Consider the following 27,771-nt stretch of genomic DNA (forward strand, 5'->3'; position numbering starts at 1 on the left):
AAGAACAGTGTCCATTTTACTTTATTTATACATCAGTTTATCCCCACTAGCCTGAACCCCGGTTACAACTGCTGAACCTGGAATCAGTTCACACACAAAAGAGAATTTAGATCATCAACTGATCTCATCTGATGAGCAGAAATAAATGCCGAGTGACTTGTCATCTCACTCATGATTTACTTATGCTAATTGTCCTTTCAAGTATGCCAGAAAACATTAGCAATGTAATTAAATTACCACTGTTCCAAATGATGAAATATCAAATTCTCCTCTGGGAAATTATTTGTGCTCGGCACAGTAGGTCTGATAGTCAAATGTGAACTTCTCGTGTTTATCTCTTTGGGTAGGTCTATGGAAGTTAGTCAGAGGTAATTACTGTGATGTGTCAATTTGCAGCCTTTCGCATGAAAAATAAACTAGGGGAGAAGGAAATTTATTTTTTTAGGCTTTTAAAATGTTTGAGCCTTTTCAGCCATTTAGGCAGCATGAATAACAACAACCTATCTCGTTCTATTCTAATTATATTTTTAAAGAAGAAGAAACGTGCTGATATATGCCAGGCATGTTGCGTACAAAGGCAGTTGTTGTTGTGCCAAGCTGCAGCATAATTGTTCATCCTGAAACTTTAATGAAGACGAAAAGTTTGCTTCGGCAACGCGATCCTGTAATTCTAGTAATGATGGTGAGCAGTCCCTCTGCGCGTCGTCTTTGAGGATAGATGACGTTAATCCAAACCGGCAAACGGTTCCGCGTTTCCGAGAGTCTGCCCAGGATCAGATCGCGCAGGCAGAGGCTTGCACGGATGGCAGAGGATGCTTCTCTCTGCAGGCTGCTGGAGTTCAGTTTTGGATGACACCAAGTAACGCCGGGCAGCGGTGAGACCATCGCCGCAGGAGACCGCCGCGGCAGCTGGAGACGCTGCCCTCCCCGGGGCAGAGCCTGCGGAAGGGGGTTCCTCAGCCCCCTGGTGAGTCGGATGGCTCAGCTGAAGCATCCGACTGTTTTTTTTGGTTTAAGCTAAGCCAGGCGAGAGCGTGCTGAAGCCCACGAGGAGCCTTCCCAAGGCCTGTCCAGCTCTGCGTGGTGGAGGCGGCGTGCAGGAACGTTCAGCCAAAAGTTGGCAACTTCGTTACGTGTCGCAGCCGTTCCTGCGGTGATTATATGGCCGTGGCCGTAGTGATTTAGCAGATGAATTTGGCAGGCAGATTAATGGCAACACAAGCCATTGTGGTTTAATCTTCCTATCCAGAGGAGCAGTAGGGTTTTAGAGGAAGCAGCCCAGTCTAATTTGGACTATTTGGTATAATTTATAATGATGATGTAGCTGGGAGAAATGAAAGCGGGCGGGGGGGGAGGTTGTCAAAATTGGCTGCTCATTTTATGTGTAAAATCCCTGGAATGAAATGGCAAGAAGATTCAAAATCCATGATATAGTAACTGAGTCGTACAGGGTTTGTGTTTAAGGTACAGCGTTCAGGGTGTTTCAGCGAGGGCGGGTATATTCCCCCATTTCACGTAAAAAAAACAGGAATGAAGCGAGGTGCACTGCACTGAAACAAGCTGTGACTGGCTCTCCTTGAAACGGTTTTCCCTATTTCATCAAAGAGTTTTCTGTGACTGTAGGTAACCACGAAGTGCATTTAGCCTGCCGGAACCGCGAGTGGGTGTTCCGTAACTAGTGCCTGGAAGGGACCTCACGTTTTCACTGGATTCCCACTGCAGTGTTTGATTTTCCAAGCGAAGCGTCAGCGGAACCGTGGTTGGAGACGCATGGCAATATGTCCAGAGGTAGCAAATTGGAGAATTTTTAGCAAACTGCCTTTGGTTGCAAAAGTATCCCAGGTATGCCCAAGTTAAAGGCGGGTAGGCGAAGTACAAAGAGGAACCCTCAGAAATATTGTATGGGATTTAGTGATTCCTCTGTCTGATTATGTTTTTATAACCGTCGCATTCCTACTTTCAGATGTTACCACATGTAATCTATGAAGTTTTACGTGACTATTTATTAGCCTGTTATGCACATCCTGTTCATATACATAAAGAATAGAATTTATGGGCTGAGATATTTTGCACTTCTCGTTGCTCAGAACGAGAGAGAACATTTTCTGCTTCTTGCAATTTGCACTTTGCGTGCTGAATATATTACTGCCAAAAATTATATTGCAACTAATTGATAAACCAGTGACCACGAGGAGGAGCGTGTGCTGTGTGTACAGGACCAAGTTAGATAATTAAATTTGCATTACGCTTGTCTGGGTTGAGGTGTTCTGGTTTGTTTAAAACTTTATTTCTGTGCGAGGGAAAAAGCAATTAAACCTCCTGATTGTATGTTTACGTATATCGGTAAAATGAGACATTTTATGACTTCAGAGATTCTAAATAAAGCTCGGTTACATAAGTAGTTGTGGTCCATTTTATTTTAATTTTCTTTTTAAGGCACTGTTAAAATCTATTGCATGAGATGTCTGTTTGCTATTCCAAGTGGAGCTCACAGTTGCCCTTCTCAGGGAGCAGGAGCAACGGTTGCTGTAGGAGTGCCGGAAGGTGGTGGGGCCGGAAGGCCATGGTGACAGCCGCCCAGGGCTCTGCACCCAGGGAGTGGGATTGCTCCCGAGTGAGACGGCCACAGGGAGCCGTCCCGTGCACTCTGCCCTCCATCAGAAAGCTATAGCTGCCTGTCTCGATGGCTCTAGCCTGGTAAGTAGGTTTTGGCCAGGGGAACACCAAAAACGACAACTCGGTTGAGAAACCAGGGACCAGGCGTGCAGGCAGCAAAACTGGGGAAAAGAAGAAGGAGGATGAAGATGAAGGTGCTGAGCTACCGGTGTTATAGAATCACAGAATGGTTTGGGTTGGAAGGGAACTCAAAGATCATCTCATTCCAACCCCCCTGCCATGGGCAGGGACACCTTCCACTACACCAGGTTGCTCAAAGCCTCATCCAACCTGGCCTTGAACACTTCCAGGGATGGGGCAGCCACAGCTTCTCTGGGCAACCTGTTCCAGTGCCTCACCACCCTCAGATGGAAAAATTTCTTCCTTATATCTAATCTAAAACTCCCCTCTTTCAGTTTAAAGCCATTGCCCCTTGTCCTATCACTACATGCCCTTGTAAAAAGTCCCTCTCCAACACTCCTGGTGTTGTACCAGGAGTAATCAGAGCCAACATGAAGCGTGCTTGTAGGAGGAGCATCCATGCCCGGACGTCTCACAGCCCTTTGGAGGTGCCACTCACCACTGCTTCAACTTGTATGTACTGGTGGGAAGGGTTCTCCTGTCTTGGTTTGAGGACTCAGCTGTCAGAGCCTTTTCTTTTTGAAGGGCCATGTGCTGTTCACAGTCCTTCCATCAGCTTCCTCACCTGCAGAGACCCAGAATAACCTGTGGTTTGCAGTGATACCATCAAGGACGTCCCTGACATCACCAGGAGCCATCTCAGGGCTGTTTGTGTTCCTTGGCTAACTCTGCAAAGGAAAGGGCTGGTTACACCAACGTTGACACTTCTTCCAAAGGCTGGGATTGAGGTGCTGCGAGGAGTTGTGCCGTCCCCGCCGTGTGAGCCTGCCAGGGAACAGAGTCGGTCCAGGCATGACCCCAGCTCGGGCTGCCACGTGAGCCGTGGCGGTGGTGGAGGGTGGGCAGCGGGTCAGCCTGGAGGGACGCACCGTGCGCTGCCGCATACGGAGTCGCTGTAATGCCTCTAAATTCACTGTAATTAATCAAATGGCGATTACCACCCTGGAAGTATGACATATATAGAGCCTGTTGAGGTAATATGATTATGCCGAGATGGAGCAGTTAATGTACCTTCGCCTGAAAGAACTGGAATGAATTAATTTAACGTTACACATGTATAAAACATTAGTTTTTACAGTTGTGCTGAGCATTGATATATAATTCCATTATCATCTTTCTCCACGGTTTCGCACTCCTATGTCCATAATTTAGCTGTATTTACATTCTGGTTAAACACTGCCACGGTCATTGTTTTTCCTCTTAGCAGCAATGGACGTTTCGTTGTCTTAACTCGCACAATCCTGTGATAGCTGGAGCTTTTAGGATGGCAACAAGTCACAGATCCCTGTTCTGCAGCATCCCAAATGGAAAAGGAACAAGGATCTCCTTGACTTTGCCTCCAGCCTTGTCCAGGTGGGCTCTGAGGTCTCCACTGCTTTAGCAAGTCTGGGCCTTGTTGAAGCGGGGTTTATTCCTGATTCCTGCACAAATAGGAAAATATGCAGTGGTGGTGAAACAATTCATCATTCCTGATAGCGCAGCCCCTGCTGTCGGTGCTGGGCCTCTCTAACTGCTCCGTTAAAATAAAAAATTCACATCCTGATCAAAGTAATTGTACTGATTAAAACCGCATTGACATGGAGTTGTTCTCTTCTTCCCAGCCGGGATGCCGTGGGCAGGACGCAGACCTGCGGAGCTCGGCTTTTCCCTTCCATCATGTCCTGGGAAACAGGTTTTCTCTCCGGAAACGACACGACGCTGCAGTCGCTTTTACAAACTCATCAGCGAGGGGGAGGTAAACCAAAAAAGAAGAGGTCCTCGAAGATCTCATTTTTCCTGAAGAAAATGTACTTTTGAGGTAATGGATTTAAACTGAAAGAGGGGAGATTTAGATGAGATCTAAGGAGGAAATTCTTCCCTCTGAGGGTGGTGAGGCACTGACACAGGTTGCCCGGAGAAGCTGTGGCTGCCCCATCCCTGGAAGTGTTCAAGGCCAGGTTGGATGGGGCTTTGGGCAACCTGGTGTAGTGGAAGGTGTCCCTGCCCATGGCAGGGTGATTGGAACTAGATGATCTTTGAGGTCCCTTCCAACCCAAACCATTCTATGACTCTATGAAACTCTGTGCAGGAGCCCAGTGCCTCCTTGCACGGCCCATCACAGGGTTTGGGGGGCTCATGCGCCCCCCCCTCAACGATGCTGCTCAGCAAAGGCCTCGTTAGTGCTCACCTTGTGAGACAGGAGGGTTTGCGCGCTGGAGATGGTGTTTTGCAGCACGGTCCTGCCAAAAATCAGTCCTCAGCAGGGACCTTGTTTGCTCCAAGCTGTGTTTGGGCTTGAAGAAGCCCCGTTACAGGTGACCCCCGTGCTGGCACTGGGATCGTAGGGAAGCAGATAAAGCTGGACAAATTCTTATTATGGGGGCAAACATTTTTATAATATTGCTGGTTTTTAATTGGGAGAGTGGGGTAGCAAAGAGGGCTGGTTGCTGGCTGTGTTGGTGTCACCTCGTGCAGGTCACCGCGTGTCATTTAACCCCCTCCACACCAGATGTCCCCCTTGCAGGTGGCACACGCTGGGGGCACGTTGTGCCCGGTCTTGGGGTGACGCCTGGGTCTGGGTGGTGTGTCAGCAGCTGCTCCTCAGCCCCTCGACGGCTTGAGCCCACCCTGCCAGGCTTTGGAAATCCGCTCTTACCTTGCAGACGTGGGGCCGAGCGCCTTTGCTTCATTTATCGTATTTCTCTCGTCTTTCTCGAAACGGGACTATAAACCCTCACATGGAAACATCTGCCCTTGAAAACATCGTATTCCTTATGAGCATCTTCAGCTGTTAAGAACTCACTTAATACTTTTGTTGTCCTCCTTTTCATCCCACCTAGCAGCGTACAGGAGGGGTGGCACATTCCCCAGCCCCTTGCACACGGCTGCCACCGGCTGATGGCACCAGTGCTGGACCAGAGGATGTCACCAGTGCTGGACTAGGGAATGTCATCGGCGCTGGACCAGGACCAGGACAAGGACCTGGCACATTCCCACCAAAACAGCTCCAGCCACCAGCCGGCAGCGGCTGCAGTGGCTCCCACAGCTTTTTCTGCTGAAACGGCACTAGATGGAGCAGTTGACAAAATGTTGTATTTCTGCTGCCTTCGGCCGGGGCCGGTAGCCCTACCAGAGGGGCTGTGCTCCAAGGGATGCTCCGAGGATGCTCCATCCTCTCAGCCCAGACTGGGAAAGACAAACTCCTAAAGCTCCAAGCTGGCTTTTTGCCCTGCAGATAGGTCCGTGCAGCGAAAAGGAGAACACGCCTGGGTACCACGACAAGAAGTTTCTTTGCCACTGACACATTCGTCTCTTCTAAGAATATTAATTTCTGCTGATAATCACTGAGCTGGCGCCATCCGAGCTGCTGATGGGGCAGCTTCTGGGTGAGAAAGTGAGAGGGGCTGATTTACTCTGCCACCCGCATGGGCAAGACTTGGGGAGAGGAAAGAGAAAGCAGAATTTATTGTGGTTTGTACCTTATGCTTCAGCTCGGACCTGAGAGAGCAGCTGGTCATTGGCTTTGCCTCTCCCTTGACGTTAAGCCCCAACTGGCCAGTGCCCGCACTCAGTCATCACCCCGCACGGGAGGCAGCGGGCAGGGGCTGCCCACGGGTGTACAAAGAGCCTGGGCGCAGTGGGCTCGAGGTGGTCTATGCTCTCCTTGAGCTTTGAACGTAGCCATGGCCCCGTTTCGGAGACCCACGGCCGTTCCTTGCCCTGTTCTCCCCCTGCCCATGTTCCCCTGGGGGCTCCTGCCCTGCCGGAGGGAGCGAGGTCCCCCCTGCGCCGTGGGCTGAGGATACCTGATATCTGCAGCGTGAGAAATGAGTCAAAAAAGCTAACTGCAACTTTTCAAGTAGCCTGGACAACGTTAACAAATCACCACAATTATTTCATCCCCTTTTCTGCTTTCTACAGTCTCAAGCCGATGCTGAGGAACCATCTGCATCCCGGCAGCGGGGCCGGAGCCTCCTTCGCCATTCCTTTTCCCAGCCGGAGACCCGCTGCCCCCGACACGAGCCCCACGGTGGTTTCCCCACCCCGCGGCCGCAGGCGCTGGGCACAAGGCAGCCTTTTGTCCGGGCCCGCCGGATCGCGCGTGGAGCCGCGGAGCGGGCGCCTTCATTCCTCGCATATCTCACAGCTGATGTCAGGGCGGCGCGGGGGCCGTTCTGCTCCGGGGGGGCACAGCGTGGCCACATCTCTATGCGTCCCCTCTCTTAAAATTTCAGGATATTGTTTTCCAACCCTGGTGTCCCCAGGGAGATGTTGCTCCCGCGGCTTGGCAGCTCGCGAGCAGTGGGAGGAACAATTTGGGATCATCTGGTTTTCAGCAAGTGGGGGGGGGGGGGGGGAGCTGCCAGCTGTTTCTTTTGTGTGTTGTCTCTGGTGTGGGCATCGGCCCCAAACCACGCGTGGGCGGCAGCTGGCTGGGGTGGGAGGGTCTCACATGGCTCTGGCCCTTGTCCAGGACCAGCAAGGTGGGCCAGGGCCCAGCTGGGGGCAAAGCGGTGCCCCATGGGGACAGGCACAGCCCCAAGGGGGCTGGGGGGGCACAGTCACACACTGTGCAATCGTACAGTTGCTTCAAAACCAGCGTTTGCTGTGGAGCTGGAGCCTGCCAGCCGGGGATGACATCTCCAGGCATGGGGCATAGAATAGTTTGGCTTGGAAGGGACCTTTAAAGGTCACCTAGTCCAACCCCCCTGCAATGAGCAAGGACATCTTTCACTCGATCAGGTTGCTCAGAGCCCCGTCCAACCTGACCTTGAATGTTTCCAGGTGTCCAGAGTCCCCTTCTCCCCAGGATGGACCTCAGGTGGAGCTGGCTCTTGTTCCTCTGGCATCTCCCCTTCGGCACTACCATCTCCGTTCTTCCACCAAAGCACTTGATGTCCAACATCCCGCTCAGGCGATCCCCCAGGGACACCCAACAGGTTTGTGTGCATGTGGGTTGGAGGACAATGTCTGGGTGGAGGAGGGCTTTCTCTGAAGGTTACCAGTAAATGAGAAGGGAAAAACCAGAGAATCACCCCGTTTTCAGTCCCAGGATGGATGCTGAGGGCTGTGCAGAGCAACGTGGTTCTCCATGACCATGGAGGTGCTTCGGATGAGACCGTCTGGGTCCCCACTCCCCTCCTTGCAGCAAAAGAAAGGGATACATTGGAAATGGCCATAAGAAGAGTGGAAAAGTCATGTTCAGCTGAGTTTCTCGTCATTCTTTCCCTTTATAACTAATTAGCTCCTAGATGGTGAGCCCGTAAAGATCATTAGATTAATTTCCTTCCTTGCTGTGACTTAATTGTCTCCATTTGTACTGTACAGCGCTGGGGATGTATTTTTGCTTGCCTATATTTAGTTTGATCTCTACCATGATATTGAAATACATAAATTCAGGCTGGCTCCTGGGCTCTTTGTGGCAGTGAGATCCCACAGATGATTTTCTATCTGTTTCGTGCAATTTGGTACTTGGGCAGTGTGATGCTGGGCCCTGGGAGATGCCAAGAGCAGCGTTGAACCGGCCATGGTCCCTCGGGGTCCACACGAGCGGAGGAGCTGCTCGGGGTGGGGGGGGTCCCGAAACGCTATGCCCTGTCCCCAAAACGATGTGCCCTGTCCCCAGATCACACTACGGTGAGCTCGATATCCCGAGGGATCCCGCAGGCGCTTCCTAAAGCCACCCCGATCCTTTGCAGAAAATCTCCCATGTTTACACCAATTTGGTCGATTCCTGCAAAAAAAACCCAAACAATCCCACCCCCCATGTCTGTGCAGTGAGGTGGGGCCCGGGACCTCCTGGAGCGGGTCACTGAGCTGAGAAACACCCCAGAAATGACTGATCTCATGATGTGAGGGTACGCGCAGTCCCCAGGGCTGCGGGGTGTCCTCCCCCCCTTTGCTTTTCGGGGTCCGTCTGTCCCTCGGAGCATCCCGGTGGGGGAGACAGGACACAGGCACCGAGCACACGCAGGTCCAGGTTTAACTCGAGTTTATTGTACGTAAAGGAGGTAACTGCATTTTGAGTTTAAAAAAAAAAAAGGCAGCTAGAGATTAGAGACAATGAATGGTTCTGACTGAAAACACGGAGAAAGGAAAGAACCGGAGCAAATTTTGGTGGAACACCTCCCGTCCCTGCGAGGCAGGGAGTGCTACCAGCGGGAGGACAGGGGCTCTTGGCAATGGCTTCGCAATACGCAGGAAAGGGAAAAGGCAGCTTGGGAGAGACTTCGTGACGTGCATCGACTTGCAAGCAACCAAAGCGATCCAGGATTAACTTCTGCTTAGTAACAAAAAAAAAAAAAAAGTAATTAGCTAACTAGGGAGATTCGCTGTCAGTGATGGCAAGAACATCAGGGCTCACCCACCAGCTCAACTGCTGGCAGCATCCAGGTCCACCAAAGCCTACGGAGACGCAGTGCAGCCTCGTGAAATGGCTTTTCTTGGTACCCAGCGACTTAATGACAAAGATGTTTGGAAAAGTAAGGCTTCAGCCCTCCCTCTTTGCCAGCGGCAGAGGGATTTAAGAAAAAACTCTGCTCTGTGTGTGATGTGGTGATGCTGGACTGACCCTGTGGGTGCCCCGTGGCGGGGCAGGCCCTGGCACCGGCCAACGATGGCAGCTAAATCACAGAGTGGGTTTACACCACAGCAATTTGGGCATCAGAAAGTCAAGCACACATCCTGGGATGGGAATCTGCTGTGATCTTCTCGTGCCGTGCTCGGGATAACCTGATCCGCCAGATCCACAGCGTCATACGTGCTGATGCATGGTGCGTGTCCGTGGGCTACGCTTCCCCGTTAGCTCCAACTTAATTAGAAAAAATGAGAGCCATATGGTAGTTCCGCACACAGGCAAAACAATGTCTGTGTGTTTGGGTCTGGTATACACAAATATTTTCCTAGAGCATTAATTTTTAATTCTTACATCAGACTCACTTAAGCAAACATAAATAGGATTTTTATACTTAACATAATCCATCCAGCTTGTGTTTGTTGTTACATATACTGAATAATCACTGCCTGCCGCTACGTACCGAAGAGCTAATAATAAATATTAGGACACAAACTTACAAGTTAAATGAGATACAGTTAAGTAGTCGATTAAAAGGACAACCGTAACCAAATATTGCTTTTCTAATGTGCTTTTCTCCTTCATCTCGGTTGCTCACTTGCCAAATCTACACCAGGAGGAGCGTAGGGGAGAGCTTGCTGTCATCCGTGGCTTAATGAGGAGCATCAGACACAGGGAACATATGCAGATCACCAACAGGGTTCATCGCCCCGGACGTACGGAAACCCGCGGCATCGGCCCCAGCTGCCCAGGCGAGCCACGGGGCCAGTACAGGAAGGAGCTGTTTGTTCCCCACTCCTCATCCCGGTTTCTTCTCCCGGCTCGCTCACGCGGAGAGGGACGGGCTCCGCTCGGCGTGGGCTCGCAGGAGCGCCGCGATGTCCCCGCGGGCAGCGCGCTGGGCCAGCGACAGCGCCGAGTTCCCGCCCTGCGGGGAGGGATGAGCACAGACGTTACTGCCCGAATCCCCGCGCATCGCCCCGGCCGCCCGTCACCCGCCCAGCTCCGGCCTCAGCTGCCACCACCACGGGCGGCTGTTCGCATCCCGCCTGCTGGCCGTGAGTTTTCCTCCGCTCTCCAGCTATTTACCCCCAGATCCCCCTTCCCTGCAGCTCGTCCTCCATTTAAGATGATCCACCATAGATTTCATAGATTTCTAGGTTGGAAAAGACCTTAGAGATCATCGAGTCTAACTGTCCCTAATCCCCCATTGAACCATATCCCTAAGTAGTTCATCCACCCTTTTCTTAAACACATCCAGGGATGGGGACTCAACCACCTCCCTGGGCAGCCTATTCCAGTGGCTGACAACCCTTTCAGAGAATCATAGAATCATAGAATGGTTAGGGCTGGAAGGGACCTTCAAAGGTCATCTAGTCCAACCCCCCTGCAAGGAACAGGGATATCTCCAACTAGATCAGGTAGCTCAGGGCCTCGTCCAACCTGGCCTTGAACATCTCCAGGGATGGAGCATCCACCACCTCTCTGGGCAACCTGTTCCAGTGTTCTACAACTCTCATGGTAAAAAATTTTTTCCTAATATCCAACCTGAATCTACCTCCCTCTATTTTAAAACCATTACCCCTTGTCCTATCACAACTGGCCCTTCTGAACAGCCTCTCCCCATCTTTCTTGTAGGCCCCCTTGAGGTACTGGAAGACCGCTATAAGGTCACCCCGGAGCCTCCTCTTCTCCAGGCTGAACAGCCCCAACTCTTTCAGCCTGTCCTCATAGGAAAGGTGCTCCAGCTCTCTTATCATCTTCGTGGCCCTCCTCTGGACCCTCTCCAACTGGTCCATGTCCTTCTTATGTTGGAGACTCCAGAACTGGACTCAATACTCCAAGTGAGGTCTCACAAGGGCAGAGTAGAGGGGGAGAATCACCTCCCTTGACCTGCTGGCCACGCTCCTCTTGATGCAGCCATCATCAAGATGATGATGGCTTTCTTCATGAAAGAAAGTATTTCTTTCAGAGAAGAAATACTTCCTAACATCCAACCTGAATCTCCCCTGACTAAGCTTATACCCATTTCCTCTTGTTCTATCACCCAACACTAATGTAAAGAGCCCTTCCCCCACCTCCCCACCATCCCTTCTCAAGTATTTGTAGGCTGTAATCAGGTCTCCCCTCAGCCTCCTCTTCTCCAGGCTAAACAGCCCCAACTCCCTCAGCCGCTCCTCATAAGTTTTATTTTCCAGCCCCTTGACCAGTTTAGTCACCACCCTGCACCCCTCCCCGCAGTGTTTTGGCCCTTGACCTCAACCGCGCAAAACACATCTGGCCAAGCCTTCCCTTGGTCCCGCTGCCGTCCCACACCTCTTAGACAAAATTGTATTAATTAGAAAACCGTTGGCTGACTATAAACGCAGCCACGTGTCCTCTCGCCGCGAGCCGGCGCAGATTTCCGCCGGCCGGCTGTGCCGCTCCCAGCCCAGCCCCGTCCCACGCGTCCCTGCAGAGGTGCCCGTTCTCAGGGGAGAGTTAATTGCTGTTAATGTCTCGGCGCCGAAGCTATGCCAATTCCAGATGTCCAGGATTTCATCTTTTTTTTTATGTTTACATTGGGTTGGGTGCTTCCCCACCACACCTGGGCTGTGGCTGGGATGCGGGATGCTGCCACAGCCACCCCATCCACTGTGCAACAAGCACCAAGACCATGGATACTCTCCTAAAAGCGGTCCCCTGATTAGAGAGTGGACTGAAATTATACTTCTTTACTTAAAAACCACCACTCAGGGATTGCTGTGTATAAAGTGTGACCCCGTGTGAGTGTTCCCTGAGCGTTCCACGTGACGTCGTGGATGGGACCGCGTGCCGGAGCCTCACCTTATCCGTCAGCGCGACCTGGCAGCCGGGCTGGGCCAAGAGGAGCCGGACGAGGTCGGCGTTGCCCAACCGGCAGGCCACCATCAGCGCCGTCGTGCCCTCCTCGTCCTGCAGGTTGACGTCGGCCCGGCAGGACAGGAGGGCTCGCACCATGGCGTCCCGCTCGTGGCTGACCCCCAGCATCAGGGCCGTCTGCCCTCCCTGCAACCGCGCGGGGAGAGGCTCAGCACCCCGTACCCGCCGCCTCCTACGCTCCTGCTCATTCACGCTGTGATCATTATTACTACTAATAATGATAATAATAATCCATCATTGCATCTCTATCAAAAAAGTGCATATTATTCTTGCATAGTGCGTATAATAATTCATATTATTATGGAATATTGCATATTATTGCATATTACCATTAAACAACACTGGGGCTCTTCAGCCCCTATTCTTCTCTCTATTACAAGAGACACTCACTCGCTTGCACCATGGCCATGTGCCAGATCTTTGCAGCAGCATGGCCAAACCACCCACCTCCCCACTGCCCCCAAAGGTGGGTCCCTGCCACCCTCCTGGGCAGCTTAACTTAGTCCAGACAAACTTGTACAGCTGTTTGGCAGAGGAGCTGGGCGAGGGCGCTGCCATCTCTGAGCCCTAAATGGGTGACTCTGATGAAACGACTGCTCGCCAGCAAACCTGGGCATCCTGTACCCCAGGGTGCACCGCCCCCCTCCCTGGTATCACTTCTGATTTTTTTTAGCTCAGAAAAATAGTTTTTCAAAATTTTCAGCCTTCCTCTCGTCTCTTCGTTTGATCCAACTCTCGCGGCCCTGCGCAGGGAGCTGGTGGGTGGCCACGCCGCAGTTCAGCTGAGGTTGGTTTCGTAACTCTTGGGAAACAGCAGCTCCAACCCAACGGCTCAGCCTGGCACCACACGTGCAGAGTAAGGAATGGGAATTCTAGCCCCTCCACCACCCCGAGATCTCTATGGGGTCATGATGATGCCACAGCCTGAACTGGCCATAAACAGGAGGCTACGAGCTCAGCAGGAGCCACTTTGCAGATGCTTTTGCCAAATAAATGCGGAATGCCGGCCGGCTGCCCCCCACCCACGGCCCTGCCATGGGCCCAGGCGCCGCCGCGCTGTTTCCGAAGAAACGGCGGCACTCCGGGGACGCACCTGGGCAGCTCGCAGGTTGACGTCCCCCTCCCGCAGCAGCTCCATCACCACGTCCATGTCGGCGGGCGTCTCGGCGGCCGCCAGCGGGGTGAGCATCACCGCCGTGTAGCCGGCGCGGTTCTGCAGGTCCAGGCGGCACACGCCTGGCGGGCGCCGCGCAGGGGAAGGATTCCGCCCCGCGATGAATCGGACAGAGAGAGACGAGCAAACGAGAAGCACAGAGGGAATTATAAGACACGCAGCATCTCGCAGTCCCAGAAAGTGGAGTTTCCATAATTTTACAGGGCTGGGATTTGCCGGTGTGCAGTATCTACTCTTGCGAGCGCAGCGCTAAAGGACGTTTGGTGCTACGCATTGCTACGGTTAATTACAATGGCTGAGGTTAACTTGATTAACTTGGAAGACCATAACCAAAAAAAATGGGAGGATAATTAATGCCTTGGGCACACGCCAGTCACGGGCTGTTTTCTCCGACTCCAGCAGCCCAGGAGCAGCGGAAAGACGAGCGTCACCCGTAAATCCGCACTGTAAACCCATCCTGGCCCCGTTTCACTCACTTTTCACCTCAAAGAGCCTATTTCCAACCCCACCAGGAGGAAGGAGCCGTGTCTGGCAGGCTGGGGCTGGAGGTCCAGCCCTGCCCCGGGGCCGTGGCCGCCTCCCGCGCGGCTGCGGCAACAATCGGCTTATAGAGGCGTATGATAATCTGCCATTTCCCGAACATTTAGCAGATTGTCTGGGCCAGGAGAAAAGGCCAAAGTGCCTTTGTTGTTGCCGAGCACGCCTGCTTTTTCCCCCCGCCCCGTACAAGCTCAGCTGAGATTTTTCTTTCTTTGCAACATGAGCTGAAAGTTCAATAGTTTAAAATGGAGTTTTTCCGTGGCGCGGTGGGGTGTGTTACGCTGATCCTCTAGCTCCCAGCCACGATGTGGCACTCGCTGCTACCAAGAAGCTGGGGAAGCCACCCCATCCCACCTGGACTGGGGCCATGAGAGACACCCCTTGGCCACGGGGACCCTGAGCCCTCTCCAAAATCAGCCTGCAAAGCCCTCAAGGTGTGTCAGGGCCCTGAGGACACTAATGAGGTTTAATGTCCCTGATAAGCTTCTACTGGGACCTTTGCCCACACACATGGGACCAGGGCTGAGCTATGGGGAGGATGCTGGTCTCCAGATCAACCATGTCTCCTGGGTGGACGATGGCCCCATGCTTTTATCTTGGATGGACCTTGGCCCTACATTTATCTCCTGGATGGACCCTGGCCCCATGCTTGTCTACTGGATGACTCCCTTGCATGTAGGCTGTAGTTGGTCCCCAGACCCACCTCTGTCCCACCTCCTTTTGCTCTTGACTGAACTCCCTGGCAGGACCCTGGGCCTCGTGCACTGTTTGCCAAGTCTGGGCCTGATGATGGATCCTCACTACCTGGCTCTGCCAGCCATGGTCAGCCCCTATGGGACCATGCACCACTGGCAAGAGTGACATAGAGTAACTTCCACATTCATACCCAACAAAAGCCATGGCTGAGCAGAGCGGCTGTTCCTACCTGTGTCTAGCAGGAGCTTCGCAATTGGGAAGTTGGAGTGGGAAACGCTGTAGTGAAGAGCCGTGTTGCCGTTCCTGTCAGCTAGGTTCACCACCAGCGCCAGGAGCTGGGGCTGGATGGCCTCCAGCGCCTTGAGGTACGCTGCGACCACCTCCGGGCTGGAAGACTTGCGGCTAGACACCCGGAACCACTCCTGGCAGACAGTGCTCAGGACATGCCGCTGGAAACACCAAGGTCTCACCGTTACTCCTGAGGTAGTCATCCTGCAAAGCGGTCCCTGCCCCAGCTCCTCACCCCGCACCACCTCGTCCTGTGCTCTGGCATCGCCCAGCTGCTATTTAGCTTGTGGTTTTGGGATCACTGTGTAACTTAAGGGGGAAAGGAATTTCCTGTGGTAACTTGGAATGAGTAAGCAGAGAAAGCCTTTTTTTTTTTTTTTTTTTCCCTTTTCCTTTCTTTTTGGCTATTCTAAAACTGACTCAGAGGGCATCTCGTCCCCCCCTCCTCAAAAGCTGTCCATGGCACGGTAGGGCACAGCCTGCAATGTGCCAGCAGGACAATCTTATCCACCAAACGTGACAGAGAGTGGGAATCGTGTCTGAAATGGGATGGAAAATTATCTGTACCAGATGCTCGTCGCTCGTGGTCCTGATTTCTGAGAGGTGCTGGCTGAGTAGCTGGCAGTCGGCAAGGAAATCTTCGGACGGTTTGCATCTAAAGGGAAAAGACTTTTGTAAACCCATCAGGAGACAGAGCTTGCGGGAGGTATTGAAGCAGGAAGGAGAACACGTGGCTGAAGTCAGAATACGTTCAAGACTTAGTCAAGTGCTCAACTTTATGGACACAAGTCGTCCCATTGACTTGACGCAGATTTCAGGCACAAAGCTAAGCACTTCAATAGGTATTTCAGTCCAGAATCCCAGATCGGTATGGACAGCTTCATATGTTAAAAGAAGCCTTAAAGTGGGGAAAAAACAATATAAAAAACCATCTTATTCCTGAATCTGCAAAGAATTTTACTCAGAAACTTTACTCGAGAGGGGAGAAATGAGCTAATTGTAACCAAGTATGACTCACTCTGCCTTTTCCACAGTCAAGCTTACGGCCTGAATCCATCCCCACCAGATTCTGTAGTAACTCAACAAATATTTAGCTCTTCAAAGCCTTTTTTCCCATGGCTACAGAGGCCAGTGGCTGTGTCTCCATGGAGCAGAGGAAGCCCCAACCCCAGCCCTGTAGGAGCCGCTGGATGCGGTGCCACACATACCGGGGCTGCAGAAATGTGGTGGAAAGCACCAACACTGCCTGGTTTTGTAGTCACCTGTCAGCCTTGTGCTGAGTGCAGGGCGCTGCTTCTGCCGATGGCTCCTGCAGGTCATCATCCTCACGTCTCACCTGCGCGTCATCATCCTCACGTCTCACCTGCAGGTCATTGTCCTCAAATCTCACCTGCGGGTCATCATCCTCACTTCTCGCCTGCGGGTCATCATCCTCACGTCTCACCTGCGAGGAGGTCCCCAACGAAGCCCCCTCGCTTTCATCTCCAGCTTTCGCCTGTGTGGGCTCCAAATCGTCGTCTCTTCTCTCCGTCTCGCTCTCGGCGTCCCCGTCTGATGGGCTCTCTTCGCAACTTGTGTCTTCGCTTGAAGTTGTTTCGTAGCTATTTGAGGACACCACATGTTATTCACTCCTTCCCCATCTGCAACCACAGGGCCTGACCAAGGCTCATTGAAGACATCCACTGACTCCAATGGGCCTTGGATGAAGCCCAGAGTGATACGCACGTGAAAAGGTTAGAGCCACAGCCAAATTTGGGGTTAGTCTTTTTTTTTTAACGGCTTCTGAAGCCAGCAGGGGTGCGACAGAAGCAGGTAATTAGCAGCAGGCAAGGTTACTTTGGGGACTACTCGGTTTGGAGGGATGTCCATCACATGGCCAGCCAAGGGCTGGTGCCGCCTCCCTGCTGGGAGCTACCAGCACGCAGATGGAGAGCTGTGAGAAAAGGAGACCCTGTGGCAAGGTGGGACAAGCAGTATGTCGGCAACCTTGAGGACTGCTAGACAAAAACTGTGATTGCAGCTCCAGCACAGACCTGAGTCCACCATTTGAGCAGCCCTGCGAGAGGGATGTCTCTTCTGGTCCGTGTCTTCCATGAGACAGCACATTTCACTCTGAGGGATCCCAAAACTTTTCTCAAACTAGTCGAGATTCCTCTACTTGCTACAAGCTGTACCTATTTCAGCGACTGTTGGTAGAAGAAGCCCTACACAACAAGAGCGAGCAACACCTGATGAACCCAACAGCAGTAGCCATCGAGCTGGGAAGTCAGAGACACATATGTCAGCACAAACCAGTATTCAAACTTGCACACATAGCTGTTGGCACAGGGAAGGGACAGTGAAATGTATCCTGCCCTCTTTATGTGAGCACACGTGCTCCTGGGCAGAAGATCTGCCAGTGCTGCTCTTAGAGATGCATCTACAGCATACATTGTTACGTCAAGTCAGCTCAAAGGTGGAAGAGCATTAGATATTGGATACACAGCGAACTGGGTGTTGGAGCGAAACCTAGAACACAGGTCTCCTACACCCCGAGGTAATTCCTTATTTACTGAAATAGTCTCTTCTCAGGCCCTGAACCAACTTTTGTTGGCTATCGCTGGAGCGTGGAGGCAGGTTAGCGGCAGCGTGCCCACCCAGGCAATGCTGGCCTCCTCCACACCCCACCCCAGTTAGCAGGAATCTTCCTGTGGACCCAGCTGGGTTTTGGATGAAGCCCCCAAAGATGGGTGAGCAGAGAGCAGCAGTCCCCAGGGTGTCCCTCACTGTGCTGAAAACACCAGCTTTTCTACAGGGTTACCTGAAGGGTATCAGTGCTGGATTAAAGAAGGGAGAAAAGAGGCTCCATTTCAAATGGCCTTTTAATCAAGAGGTTTGGAAGGGAAAAGAGGGGAAAAAAAGAATGACTTCTTCAGCGCTACAGAGGACGTCACATGTTAAAAGGTAGTTTTTATCTTCTGAACGGATGCTTACCCACCATTCACCCCCACAAACTGAAGATTCTTTTTGGTCCCATTGCCTCCTGCATGGAAACCATAACCCTTCTTTTTCATGATAGATTTAAGACTTGTGGTTGGAGAGGTTTCTAGCAAAATACAAAATAACAGATTAATTAAGCAGATGTGCCATAATTATCAATGATTATTCCCAACCTCTAGCAACAAACAACAAATCATAACCGTAAGCGTCTTAGCTCATCTTAGGAGATGCTTTCTATGTCTTGCAAAACTACTGATGCACCTGGCCACAATCTGAACCCGCCCTGCCACCTTTAAAATAAGGGTCTCAAACACCTCCAAGTGATTGAGAATATAAAGGGAGGGACTGGGAATTATATACGTGTCCCATGAGTATAAGGAGGTTTTACTTTCGTAATAATGTTTTCTTCATTATTTTTTTTTAAATACTAATATATTGGCTGTGAATCTCCTAAATATATCACCTATAATACTACATGGATGAGTCTTTCCATCAGCATTTGAATAGTCTCACACATATTGCTCATCAGTGATAGGTCACTTATCTACTGCAAGTCCCCCCTGACAGTGAACAGGATTCTCCTCTTCATATAAGCTAAAATTATTTTAGATGAACGGCTGTGAGTGGGGACAGGTCTTTTCCCAGCCTAGTTGCTTGGATAGCTTGAATTTGTTTTGGTTCTGGTGAACTTCATGCCGCTTTACCCTAGATGAGCATGAGTCCCATATCCGCAAATCGAGATGGCCAATCCAATTGAGAAAAACAGTTGTTTGACGGAACAGCCACAAGTATGGCCACTTTTGGAAGCTGATCCTGCATATAACTGAGGCATTGATTTATCAGCTCCTACATGGTTTTGTTTGCTTTTTTTATTTAAGATCGTGTAGCTTACGATGTCAGAGATTTGCCTCTCTCATACGTGTTCAGGAGGGGCTATTTCTGATCAGACTGGTACTAATTATACCACCGAGGTCTCCTGCATCACCCCTACTCAACGCCTGAATAAATGGGAAGAGATTTGGCCTGGACACATTGAAACCTACGCCAATGTTATTTACCCAACTGTTGATAGTGTGTGTTCGAATTCTCCTTATCCACAGGCCCGTGCGTAGAGTAGGCGGACAGCAACGAGTTTAAGGAATTAACTAACTGGTTCTGAATGGAGCTGAGCTTGGAGGCCGGCTGCTTAATAGCGCTCGCTAACTCGGGGTAGCCGTGCTCCAAACACAGCCACTGCTCCTGCAAAAGCTCCTGGATTTTTTTTACGTATTGGCCAATGGGGTCAACAGCGGGGAGATCCTCGTGCTCAGGGAGACCTTCCTCTTCCAGCCCATCTCGAGGGTTATCTTTGCCAAAGCCTGCCTTGTTTTCTCCCGTGTTTGAGCCAATTCTCGTTCCTCGATAGCTTTCTGCAGCCACCGCGTGAGCAGCGAGACTCTGGGAACTGTAGTTATTCCTGTGGTTTTGATTGTCATCGCTGAGGTGCTCGTCGATCTTCAGTTGGGTGAAGCACGGTGCATGAAGGCCAGCCTCGATGTCGGCTTCACCAAAACGTCCAGGTCCTTCTCCACTGACACCAGTGCAAGCGTCTGCCAGCCCCTGACCTCTCCGAGCACCCAGCTCCACCGCTTGCGCGTTCATGTTGCCTGATCTGTGGATGCTGCAGCCTATGGATACGGTGGAGACTGGAATATTTACGTTGATGCCTTTATCATGGGCTTGCTTGGCCTCGGTTACCTGCGAGAGGTCAGTGTTCACCGCAGCGTCGTGACACTGCAAAGCCCCGCTGCTCCGCCTGGGCGGCGGCTGGGCATCTTTGGTGTTTTCCTGGCACAGCTTCTCTTCCAGCTGAGCTTTGGAGCTGGCCAGTAACTTAATGCTTTTCTCCTTCTCCTTGATTTCATGGTCCTGCTGCTCCAGCACTGCCCTGATCTCCTCAAGCTCTTCCTTCTTCTTGCTCAGCTGCTCCTCCAGAGCAGCGATCTGCTGCTTCAGCGCGGCCACCCCGCCGGGCTCTCCTGCGTCACAAGGCTGAGGACCAGGGCTCTCCTTGTTCTCTCCAGCCTGGACACTCCCCTCCTCAACTTTCTTCAGCACGTTTGGAGCGATTGCACTTACACTTAACTCCCTTTCCCCAGGGTTTGTGCTCTCCTCTGTGGGCTGGAGGGCACCCGGTGAGGTTGGTTCCCCACCAGCCAAAGCAGATTGACCGCCAGCATCGGCACCATCACCCTCCTCACCTCCGCTCTCCAGCACCACCTGCAGCTGCGGCACTGTGGGATGCTGGCTCTGCCACGGGGGCTGCATCTGCGCCAGCCCCGGGCTGCCTCCGCTGGGCTGCTCCTTCTGCCCCAAGGAGACATCTTGCTCCAAGCTCATCTCCCGGGCCGGATTCAACACGACGCTCTCGGCACTGGGTGAACGCGGCGTGGGGCAAAACGTGCTTTCGGAGCTGCTCTGGTCGTGGCAGTGCTGGGGAGGTGGGCGGAGGGGCAAGGGCACCCGTCCGTCCGCCGGCGGGGGCTGGCCAGGCGGCAGGGCAGAGGGCATGCTGGAGGCTCGCAGCAGCTGCGGCCGCCCCAGCTCCGCTTGACGCCACGTCTCCGCCAAAAGGGCTTTTCTCCGGTAACTTGGCTCATCGGCCATGGGAAGGGTCGGCTCGTCGGGCAGGAGGGGACAGAGGGTCTCCTCCGCCCCCAGGGACGCCTTTCGCTGGGGGAAGGAGCAGGTGGCCGTCCAGCTCTTGCTGGGAGTGGACACGCAGCCCCGGGAGCCGTTCTCAGGCAGGCTGAAGTTTCGGGGCAGGGTGCTGAATTTCGGCTGCTTGGCTTTCCGGTGGATGTGAACCCTTCTGATGGTGTTCCCTTTCTCAATGTCATCCACGTACTTCAGGAAGTCCAGGTCCAAGTGAAAGCCGTAGGGTGTCTCCACGGAGTAGGGGAGGCTGCGGGGCTGCTCCCTCTCCCCGTTGGGTTTGGGCAGCTGGCCGTTTGCTGAAACAACCCAAAGAAAGGAGATGATTAAATTTTGAAGGCAACAAAAAAAATCAAAAAAAAAAATACGTTTAGAGCAGGGGAAAAACGTTACTTCTTTTTGCATCCCAGTTTCAGTTCGCCATCGCGGAGGCTCGGGGTGAAGCTGCGCGGAGACGCAGCAACACGTGCGAAGGTCCGATCCAGTTTTCTGGAGGTGAATCAGGTCATTGTTGTACTGAGGAAGCCAATAATCTGTTGAAATCATGGCTCTAATTGGCAATTAAGCAAACAGCAGGTTTTGCAGGTGGAAGTAAGTATAAAAAGCTGCCCGATAATAAATTCACCTCCAAAACAGAGGGTGGAACCAGTCTGTGACAATCACATTTTTCAAGGCTTTCGGTTTGAACTTGTCAGTGGCGTCCGCAGCGCCGCGCACACCAAGCAGGAAAATGATTGCAACGTTTCATCCGCAAACACCCGGTCACAAATTATTCCTTGGAAATGATGAATACGGCACCGGGCAGAGGCCAGACCCAGACAGCGCCTGCCGGGGCTGCTTCCCACCGCCGCATCCATGCGAAACACGTGCTTCCCAAGGTGACCGGCTGCACGGCACCGAGCACGGCTTTTAATTGAGGAAAATCACCACGGAACGCGTGGGAGTGTTTGCCCACCCGGCCGTCGCCGGCAAACGGCACGGCTCCAGCAGCACAGCCCGACGCTCCAGCTTTAACACAACCTCATACAGCCGGATCCAGCCTGCAACAAATTCACAGCCCCCAAATTTTAGACCCTTGAGGGTCTAAATAGTTAAACTCCTGCGCCGTGGCTCGTTTTTCAGGCAAATCCCTGAAATCGCTGTGATCTGGGCTACTTTGTACCTCTGAGCAAACAAGCTGTGCTCTAGGAGGATGAGGAGGAGCGGCTCAACCGGGAGGAAGCCAGGTTTCCTGGCTGCTCCCTCTCTCTCCATCCCGGTGCAGCAGCTGTGCGGGGACGGGCAGAATTTGGCACAGCTTTTGGTGCCGCTCGTCCCACAGCACCACCGAGACGCAGCCGCCTTTCTGGTGGGAAGCGGCACGGGAAAGTCAGCGGAACGATGGAGGGGAAACGTGGCGCAGGGTGAACGGTGCGGTTTTCACCTCCCAGCCCTCGCACGTATCTATAGAAAACAGGTTATTTACAGTATTTCGGGTAAGGAAATTACTCCAGGGCTTGGCTGGGGTGTTTTTTTTTAAGAAACAAATGAGCAAACAAACATCCCGTAGCCTCCGTACCGTCTGTCTGCTCCATGGTGCGGTCTGATCGGGCTGTCAGTTAAACATCCTCTGACAAGCTACGGCAGATGAGTCGCTTCACCCTTGAAAAAAAAAGAAAGAGCTACTTTTAATTTAATAACAAAGCTCAATCACCTGAGCTTAATCTCTCCTTAAAGCCTGAAACCTCTTCCCAGCCCGCTCCCCCTCTCATTTCCCATATTCTGCAGCCTGACTGTGCCTGCTAAGCACTTTCAAGCTGCTCAAATCGATAGCTCCTTCTCCAGCGGCAACAACTCATGCTTCACAGACACATCCCAGGTAGCTGGTTCTTATAAAACGTCCCCTGCATTACAGAGGGTTTTGACTGGAAAAAAAAAAAAAAAAAAGAGAAAGGAGAGATGTTTAGGGCAATTTCTGTTGGGCTTGAGAGAGATGGCACAGGGACTCTTCATGGACTCCTGTAAGCTGGATATATCCAACATAATATAGCAAGGGATATAAACTATACATAGGAATGTCTTGTTTGTCACTTTAAAAAAGAAAAAGGCATAATAACCAAATATTCAAAATTCAAGTTAAATCTTGCTCAAACAAACCCCATTATTTCAGAGCACATCCATACTCCTACAAAGAACCGTCACCAAACTGCACTAAAACACAGAAAAACTGCTTTCATCTCAGGGAGGATCTTCAGGTGGAGATCCACCACAGCCTACACCATGAACCTGACATCCAGCCTGGTCTATTCAGCCTTCCACCATTTTCCTATCATTCTGATATGGGTGAGACCTTCTTGGAGAGTGAAAGGAGATTAAGCCTGAGAACAACAAAGAAAAGTCTTGGGTGAAGCTTCTCTCCTCCATGCCCTTTAGAAAGACAGAGGGAGGAGGTAAGCAAGGGTGAAGGAAGTTGAGGCAGTTGGACACCACTCTAGGAGGCTTCCTGACCTGCATGAGAAGGGCAACGTTGCTCAAGAGTGAGAAGGTCTGTCTTTTAATTCCTGCTACGGGGTAAAAGGTGGGGGTTTCTTGGAGGGCAGGTTGCTTGTTGAGGATTTTCCTTCAAGTATCTAATTTGGTTCCTGGCCAGAGATGGTCCCACAGCAGCTTGGAAGTCCATCCCTGAGTTTCCAGTGCATCCCTGAGCTATCTAAGATTCTCAGGGGTAAGAGCAAGGAGCACAAAGCCTGCACTGAGCCAGCCCCAGGCAGCTGGGGACATTGCTGGCACTATTTATTCCAGAATCCAGCTCACCTTCATCTCATTGATCAAGCCACCAGAGTCTGAATTCATTTTCTACCTGCAGTATTTCGCCTAGGTGAGGACTTCAGCATTTGACCACACTTCCAGAGCTCCCTGTGAAGGGGCTCCTACCAACCTTTACCCCTCGCTTCACCTGGTGTTGTACTTATCCAGCACCGGTCTTGTTCATCTTCCTATTTTCTCTTCTGCAGCATCCACCAGCAGAACCATCTCTCGAGAGCTCAGGTTCATTCACTGTCTCAAGAGAAGCTCTGTCCTGTTCGTCTTCTCCACTCTGCAGCTTCTAAATTCTCTTTTTCTCACGGAATTATTTTTGCATTGTGTAACTCATCTTTCTTCTCGTGGCAATGGCAAAATAACTGGATCTGCAGCACAGCTAAGGCTACATGAAGTAGAGCAGGGCCGCTGATAGTCTCTTCTAGAAGCACTGACACGAAGTGGTTTAACTACCAAAGACCAGCTGGAAACCAAAGCCAAATCCTGCTCAGAGGAAGGACACTTTGAAAGATCAAAACCTTCTGAAAAAACAATTAGTTCTGGCATTCAGGTAGACAAGTTTATTGTCAATTTAGAGCCCTGATGGAAAGTTTGGAGGGTCCCAACCCAAGGAGAACATCAAAACTCTCAATAGTGCCTCCAGGGTGGGTACCTCCTCGACGCTCATGCGGCTGGACAGCAACACCGATGCCCACCCAGCGCCACGTGAGCTTCTGAAACACCTTGACCCATGGCCTCCTGATGCGCTCTCCAATTAACTGCACTTCTATAAAGGGCAATTTCTTCTGTCTCCTGCCAGTGAACAGCATGTGCCAAAACAAACGCTAACCTCCTTCTCAAATGTTTCTTTTTTAAAATTTTCCGATGACGGTCAATTACGGAGCACTTACAGATCCCAGCTACAGTCTGACCAGCTACACTTCACTCTTCTAGGTCATTTATTTAGAGGGGTGGGGGGGGAAAGCCAGTAAATAGGACACTTTTTAATATCTAGATAATTACATCTAATCAGTTCTTGTATGAGCTGGCTGGGTCCCAACTCTGCAGCCCAAACCGATACTACAACTTCTCTCTTTTGACCAATCTACTTCAAAAAGGCATCGTAAAAGGATGCTGAAGGTACCCCACCAGCTTGCTGATGTTCTCCCGTCCCACCTGGGGCAGCTCAGGTGTGGAGCAGATGGCTTTGAGCCAAAACCATGGCTCCTTGGACCCCACAGGTGCTCTCCGATGCCTGTCCCTAATAAAAATGAGAATAAAAAAATGAAGTAATCGCTGGACAAAGCGTACCTGTACGCCCAGAGTCCAGCCCACGGTATGGGGCAGTTTTAGGTGAGTCTCTATCTTGCTAACACCTGTTACGCTGACCCTCTGTTGGGTTTTGTATTTGTTGAGTTTTCCCCTACTGCATAAAATCAAAGAATACTTATTTTCCTCTCCAGGCAGGTGACATCAGCACACACCCAGCATTGCTGATTTTCACCTTGAATGAAATCACACTGCTTTTCTCAAGGCAGGAATAAATCTACACGGAAATGAAAATCAAGAAGGCGAATATATGAGAAGGCAAGAGCACAGAACGGTTTTACTCCCTGGCACAGCCCATTCGCAGGGACATTGCACTGTCTTTTTAAATAGCCCTGTCTCTAACACTGGCTCTCGACAGTCACATTTAACCCCTCTTTTACTCTGTCCCGCTTGCCCAGCAATGCGAGCGCCCGCCCGCTCCCCATCCACCGCAGCCAGCAGAAAGAAGAGCAGCATTACACCCCCCCAAGATGTAAAGAACAAGTCAACTGAACCCCAAAGTCAAAGATACAGGAATTTCCTTCTCCAAGAGCATCTTGCTAGCAATTTCAAAATGGAACCATTTAACCCTGTGCCTGTAAATAAGAAGATAATCCATCCCCACTGAGCGGCATGTTAACAGTCTCATTAGCTATTAGCTCATTAGCTCATTAGCATAACACAACAGCTTTTTGAGCTCTGCCTGTCGTGTTCTCCTGCACTGCAGCAAAGGCTTTAGCACTTCCTCATCGTGTTACCTTCTCGTGCTCCCACCTACAAGCCCACCGGGGAGCGGAGGCATCTCTTCCCATGCCAAGAGCCAGCAGGGCAGGGTTCGGAGCAGCAAACGTACCTTTTCCAGTTGTTAAAAAGTTGGTCAGCTGAGCAGTGACCTTGCTCGGAAAGCAAATACAAGTTTAAAACAAGAAGCACAAAAGAGGGATTTAATTTCCTAACAAAGCAGCCCCATCGATCTCACATGACCTTTGCGAGGACAGCCGAAGCCCGCTGTATAAACCGAGCTACTCTCCACAGCGTGGATAACTTTTCCATCAAACACAAATCACGGAGCGCTGCTCGGGCTGTCCCTGGGCTGCCTCCCTTATCGGGAAAGATTACTGAAAAGACAATTATTCACGATCCGGTTCGGATTGTACCTGATGCCGCAGGCTGCAGCCGGAGCTCGCCCTCCGCATCCTGCGCCCTCCCAGCCGAACGCATTAGTTATTCTGCGGAGCGCCTCTCCCAAGGAAACACAAGCGGCTGCCACGATTAGAAGGCGGCATCTTTAGAAGAAGCTGCAGAAGGTCTCAACGTCTGTAATTAATCCTGCCGGAGCCCAGGCGCGGAGCAGAAACAGCCCCTCGGCCCGTTCCTCTTCTCCCCAAAGCTCTGGCCCCTCACGTGGTGCCCACCCATCCGTCCCCAGGAGATGCTGAACAGGATGGGGTGACCGCAGGAACGCGGCCGCGCGTAACCGCGGCGCAGGAGGAGGACGCCTGACCCTCCGTGCCGTGCCCCGGCGCAGCGAGGAGAGACAGGCAGCCCCCGGGCTCCTGTGGGTGCTGGTGGGACTCTCCATATAAAATGCTCCAGGTTTTTGCAGTGAGGTTATCAGTGCAAACTTCAAACTGCAGGCAGGCAAGGCAGGGGACAGCTTGCAGAGCAGGCACGGTGTGATTTTTGGGCAGGGTACTCATGGCACGCAGCTGGGCGATGGGCACGGCGCCCATCCCAAGCCCCTGCACTGGGATTCCTGCTGGGCACCCCGGATTGCTGCACCCCACACCAGCAACAGGGAAAAAAATCCTCTCTGTCTGCATAACAGAGCTGCCAGCATTCCTGCATCTACCAAATGTAACTTTACCAGCTTAAGTTTGAAGAAAAGCAGAAAAATGTTGCCTTTGCAGGAAGCCAAATAGCCTGGACACGCACAGAAACGGCAGCAGTTTGTCCTTGCTAGTTCTCCCCAAGGCATGGATGGGTTAACTTCTTACTCGAGGAATGAAAAATAACCCCCTCATCTCAGCAGCTGGTTAAACGCCGCCTTTCCCAAAGCCCCCCTTTCCCAAAGCTGCCTTTCCCAAAGCTGCCTTTCCCACGCGGCTCCAGCATCCCACGGCTCCAGCGTCCCGCACCGCGTAGGGCCGTGACTCCGTGCTGATGGCTTTCTGCCTCCACAAGCCATCACTGAGCTCGGGGGTTCAAAACGAGCTCGGGAGCACGTTGGCTTATTTTCCATCAAATTCTCCTGGCTGAGCTGTGCCTGCGCGCCTTTTCTGAGCGTATTCTGCTGCTCCTGTTCTCTAGACAAAGCAGCACGGCAGAAAAATAAACATATTCCTACACAGCGCTGATTTTAAAGTAAACCTAAAAGAACTGTTCCGTTGGAAAGACCCAGCAGAAAGCTTTTATTTTTAGCATTTCCTTGTCGCAGTTATACACAGAAAAATGACACTTTTTCTCAGATGTAATCCCCATGGGCCTGAAGAAGGTCTTCAAGTCTTTCTCCTCCTAAATAAGCTTTTCATCAGGAACTATGAATGGATGGAGTCTAAACACGCAAAATAATTAATTATGGGTTGGTGCTTGATGGAGCCAGGACTGGCTTCTGATAGCTTTGCCCAACGGAGATGGCACAGGGTAGGAAATGGGGAAGGGTCTCACCTGGGCATGGCCCGAGACTGTCCCACAAGCACGAGGAGGACTGAGGTCATGGCCTAAAATTGCTGCTGCGTTACGTTACACACCACAGCTGTCGGGGGATTTTGCTTTGCAGGCTGCTCCCATGGATGATAGGAAACAGGCGGGCCAGGAAGCAGCTCAAAAGCCATCCCATCGGTCCCTGCCTGTCCCGCCGCGGCCACCACTGACGCCTTGGATGCTCGCGGGGCCAATGGGCAGAGCTCTGCCTGCCTTCCTCTGCCCACGCAGAAACGGCGCAGGAGGGCACATTTGGGCTTCACCCGCCACCCCCTGTGCCCCTCCACCACACGGACCCCCAGGGACGGAGCTCACCCTTGGTACCCAAAGGGTTACACTCAAACCTGCTCCATCCAGGCGG

At 51.8% G+C, this 27,771-nt stretch overlaps 1 protein-coding gene across 1 annotated transcript; it reads right to left on the reverse strand.

Moving 5' to 3' along the window:
- Positions 1-10,175: 10,175 nt before the first annotated feature.
- KANK4 (KN motif and ankyrin repeat domains 4) lies at positions 10,176-22,195 on the reverse strand. Its single transcript, XM_086617622.1, has 10 exons — positions 22,180-22,195; positions 18,986-20,920; positions 17,922-18,033; positions 16,393-16,549; positions 16,211-16,284; positions 15,516-15,603; positions 14,890-15,109; positions 13,344-13,486; positions 12,176-12,376; positions 10,176-10,277 (listed from the first exon to the last, which is right to left on the reverse strand). Exons 1-10 carry the CDS (start codon positions 22,193-22,195, stop codon positions 10,176-10,178), a joined length of 3,048 nt encoding a protein of 1,015 aa, XP_086473748.1.
- Between the last annotated feature and the right edge of the window lie 5,576 nt (positions 22,196-27,771).

This window comes from Tauraco erythrolophus, chromosome 10 (genome assembly GCF_009769465.1).
Source record: "Tauraco erythrolophus isolate bTauEry1 chromosome 10, bTauEry1.pri, whole genome shotgun sequence".
In the NCBI taxonomy this organism is placed as follows: domain Eukaryota; kingdom Metazoa; phylum Chordata; class Aves; order Musophagiformes; family Musophagidae; genus Tauraco; species Tauraco erythrolophus.

What these genes read in the sequence shown, in the direction of transcription:
- KANK4 (XM_086617622.1), bottom strand. An exon ending in CGTTGGGGACCTCCTCGCAG is followed by an intron (nt 16,285 to 16,392) that starts GTGAGACGTGAG and finishes GATGACGCGCAG; the next exon opens with GTGAGACGTGAGGATGATGA. An exon ending in ACTCAGCACAAGGCTGACAG is followed by an intron (nt 15,604 to 16,210) that starts GTGACTACAAAA and finishes TTTTCCCTTTAG; the next exon opens with ATGCAAACCGTCCGAAGATT.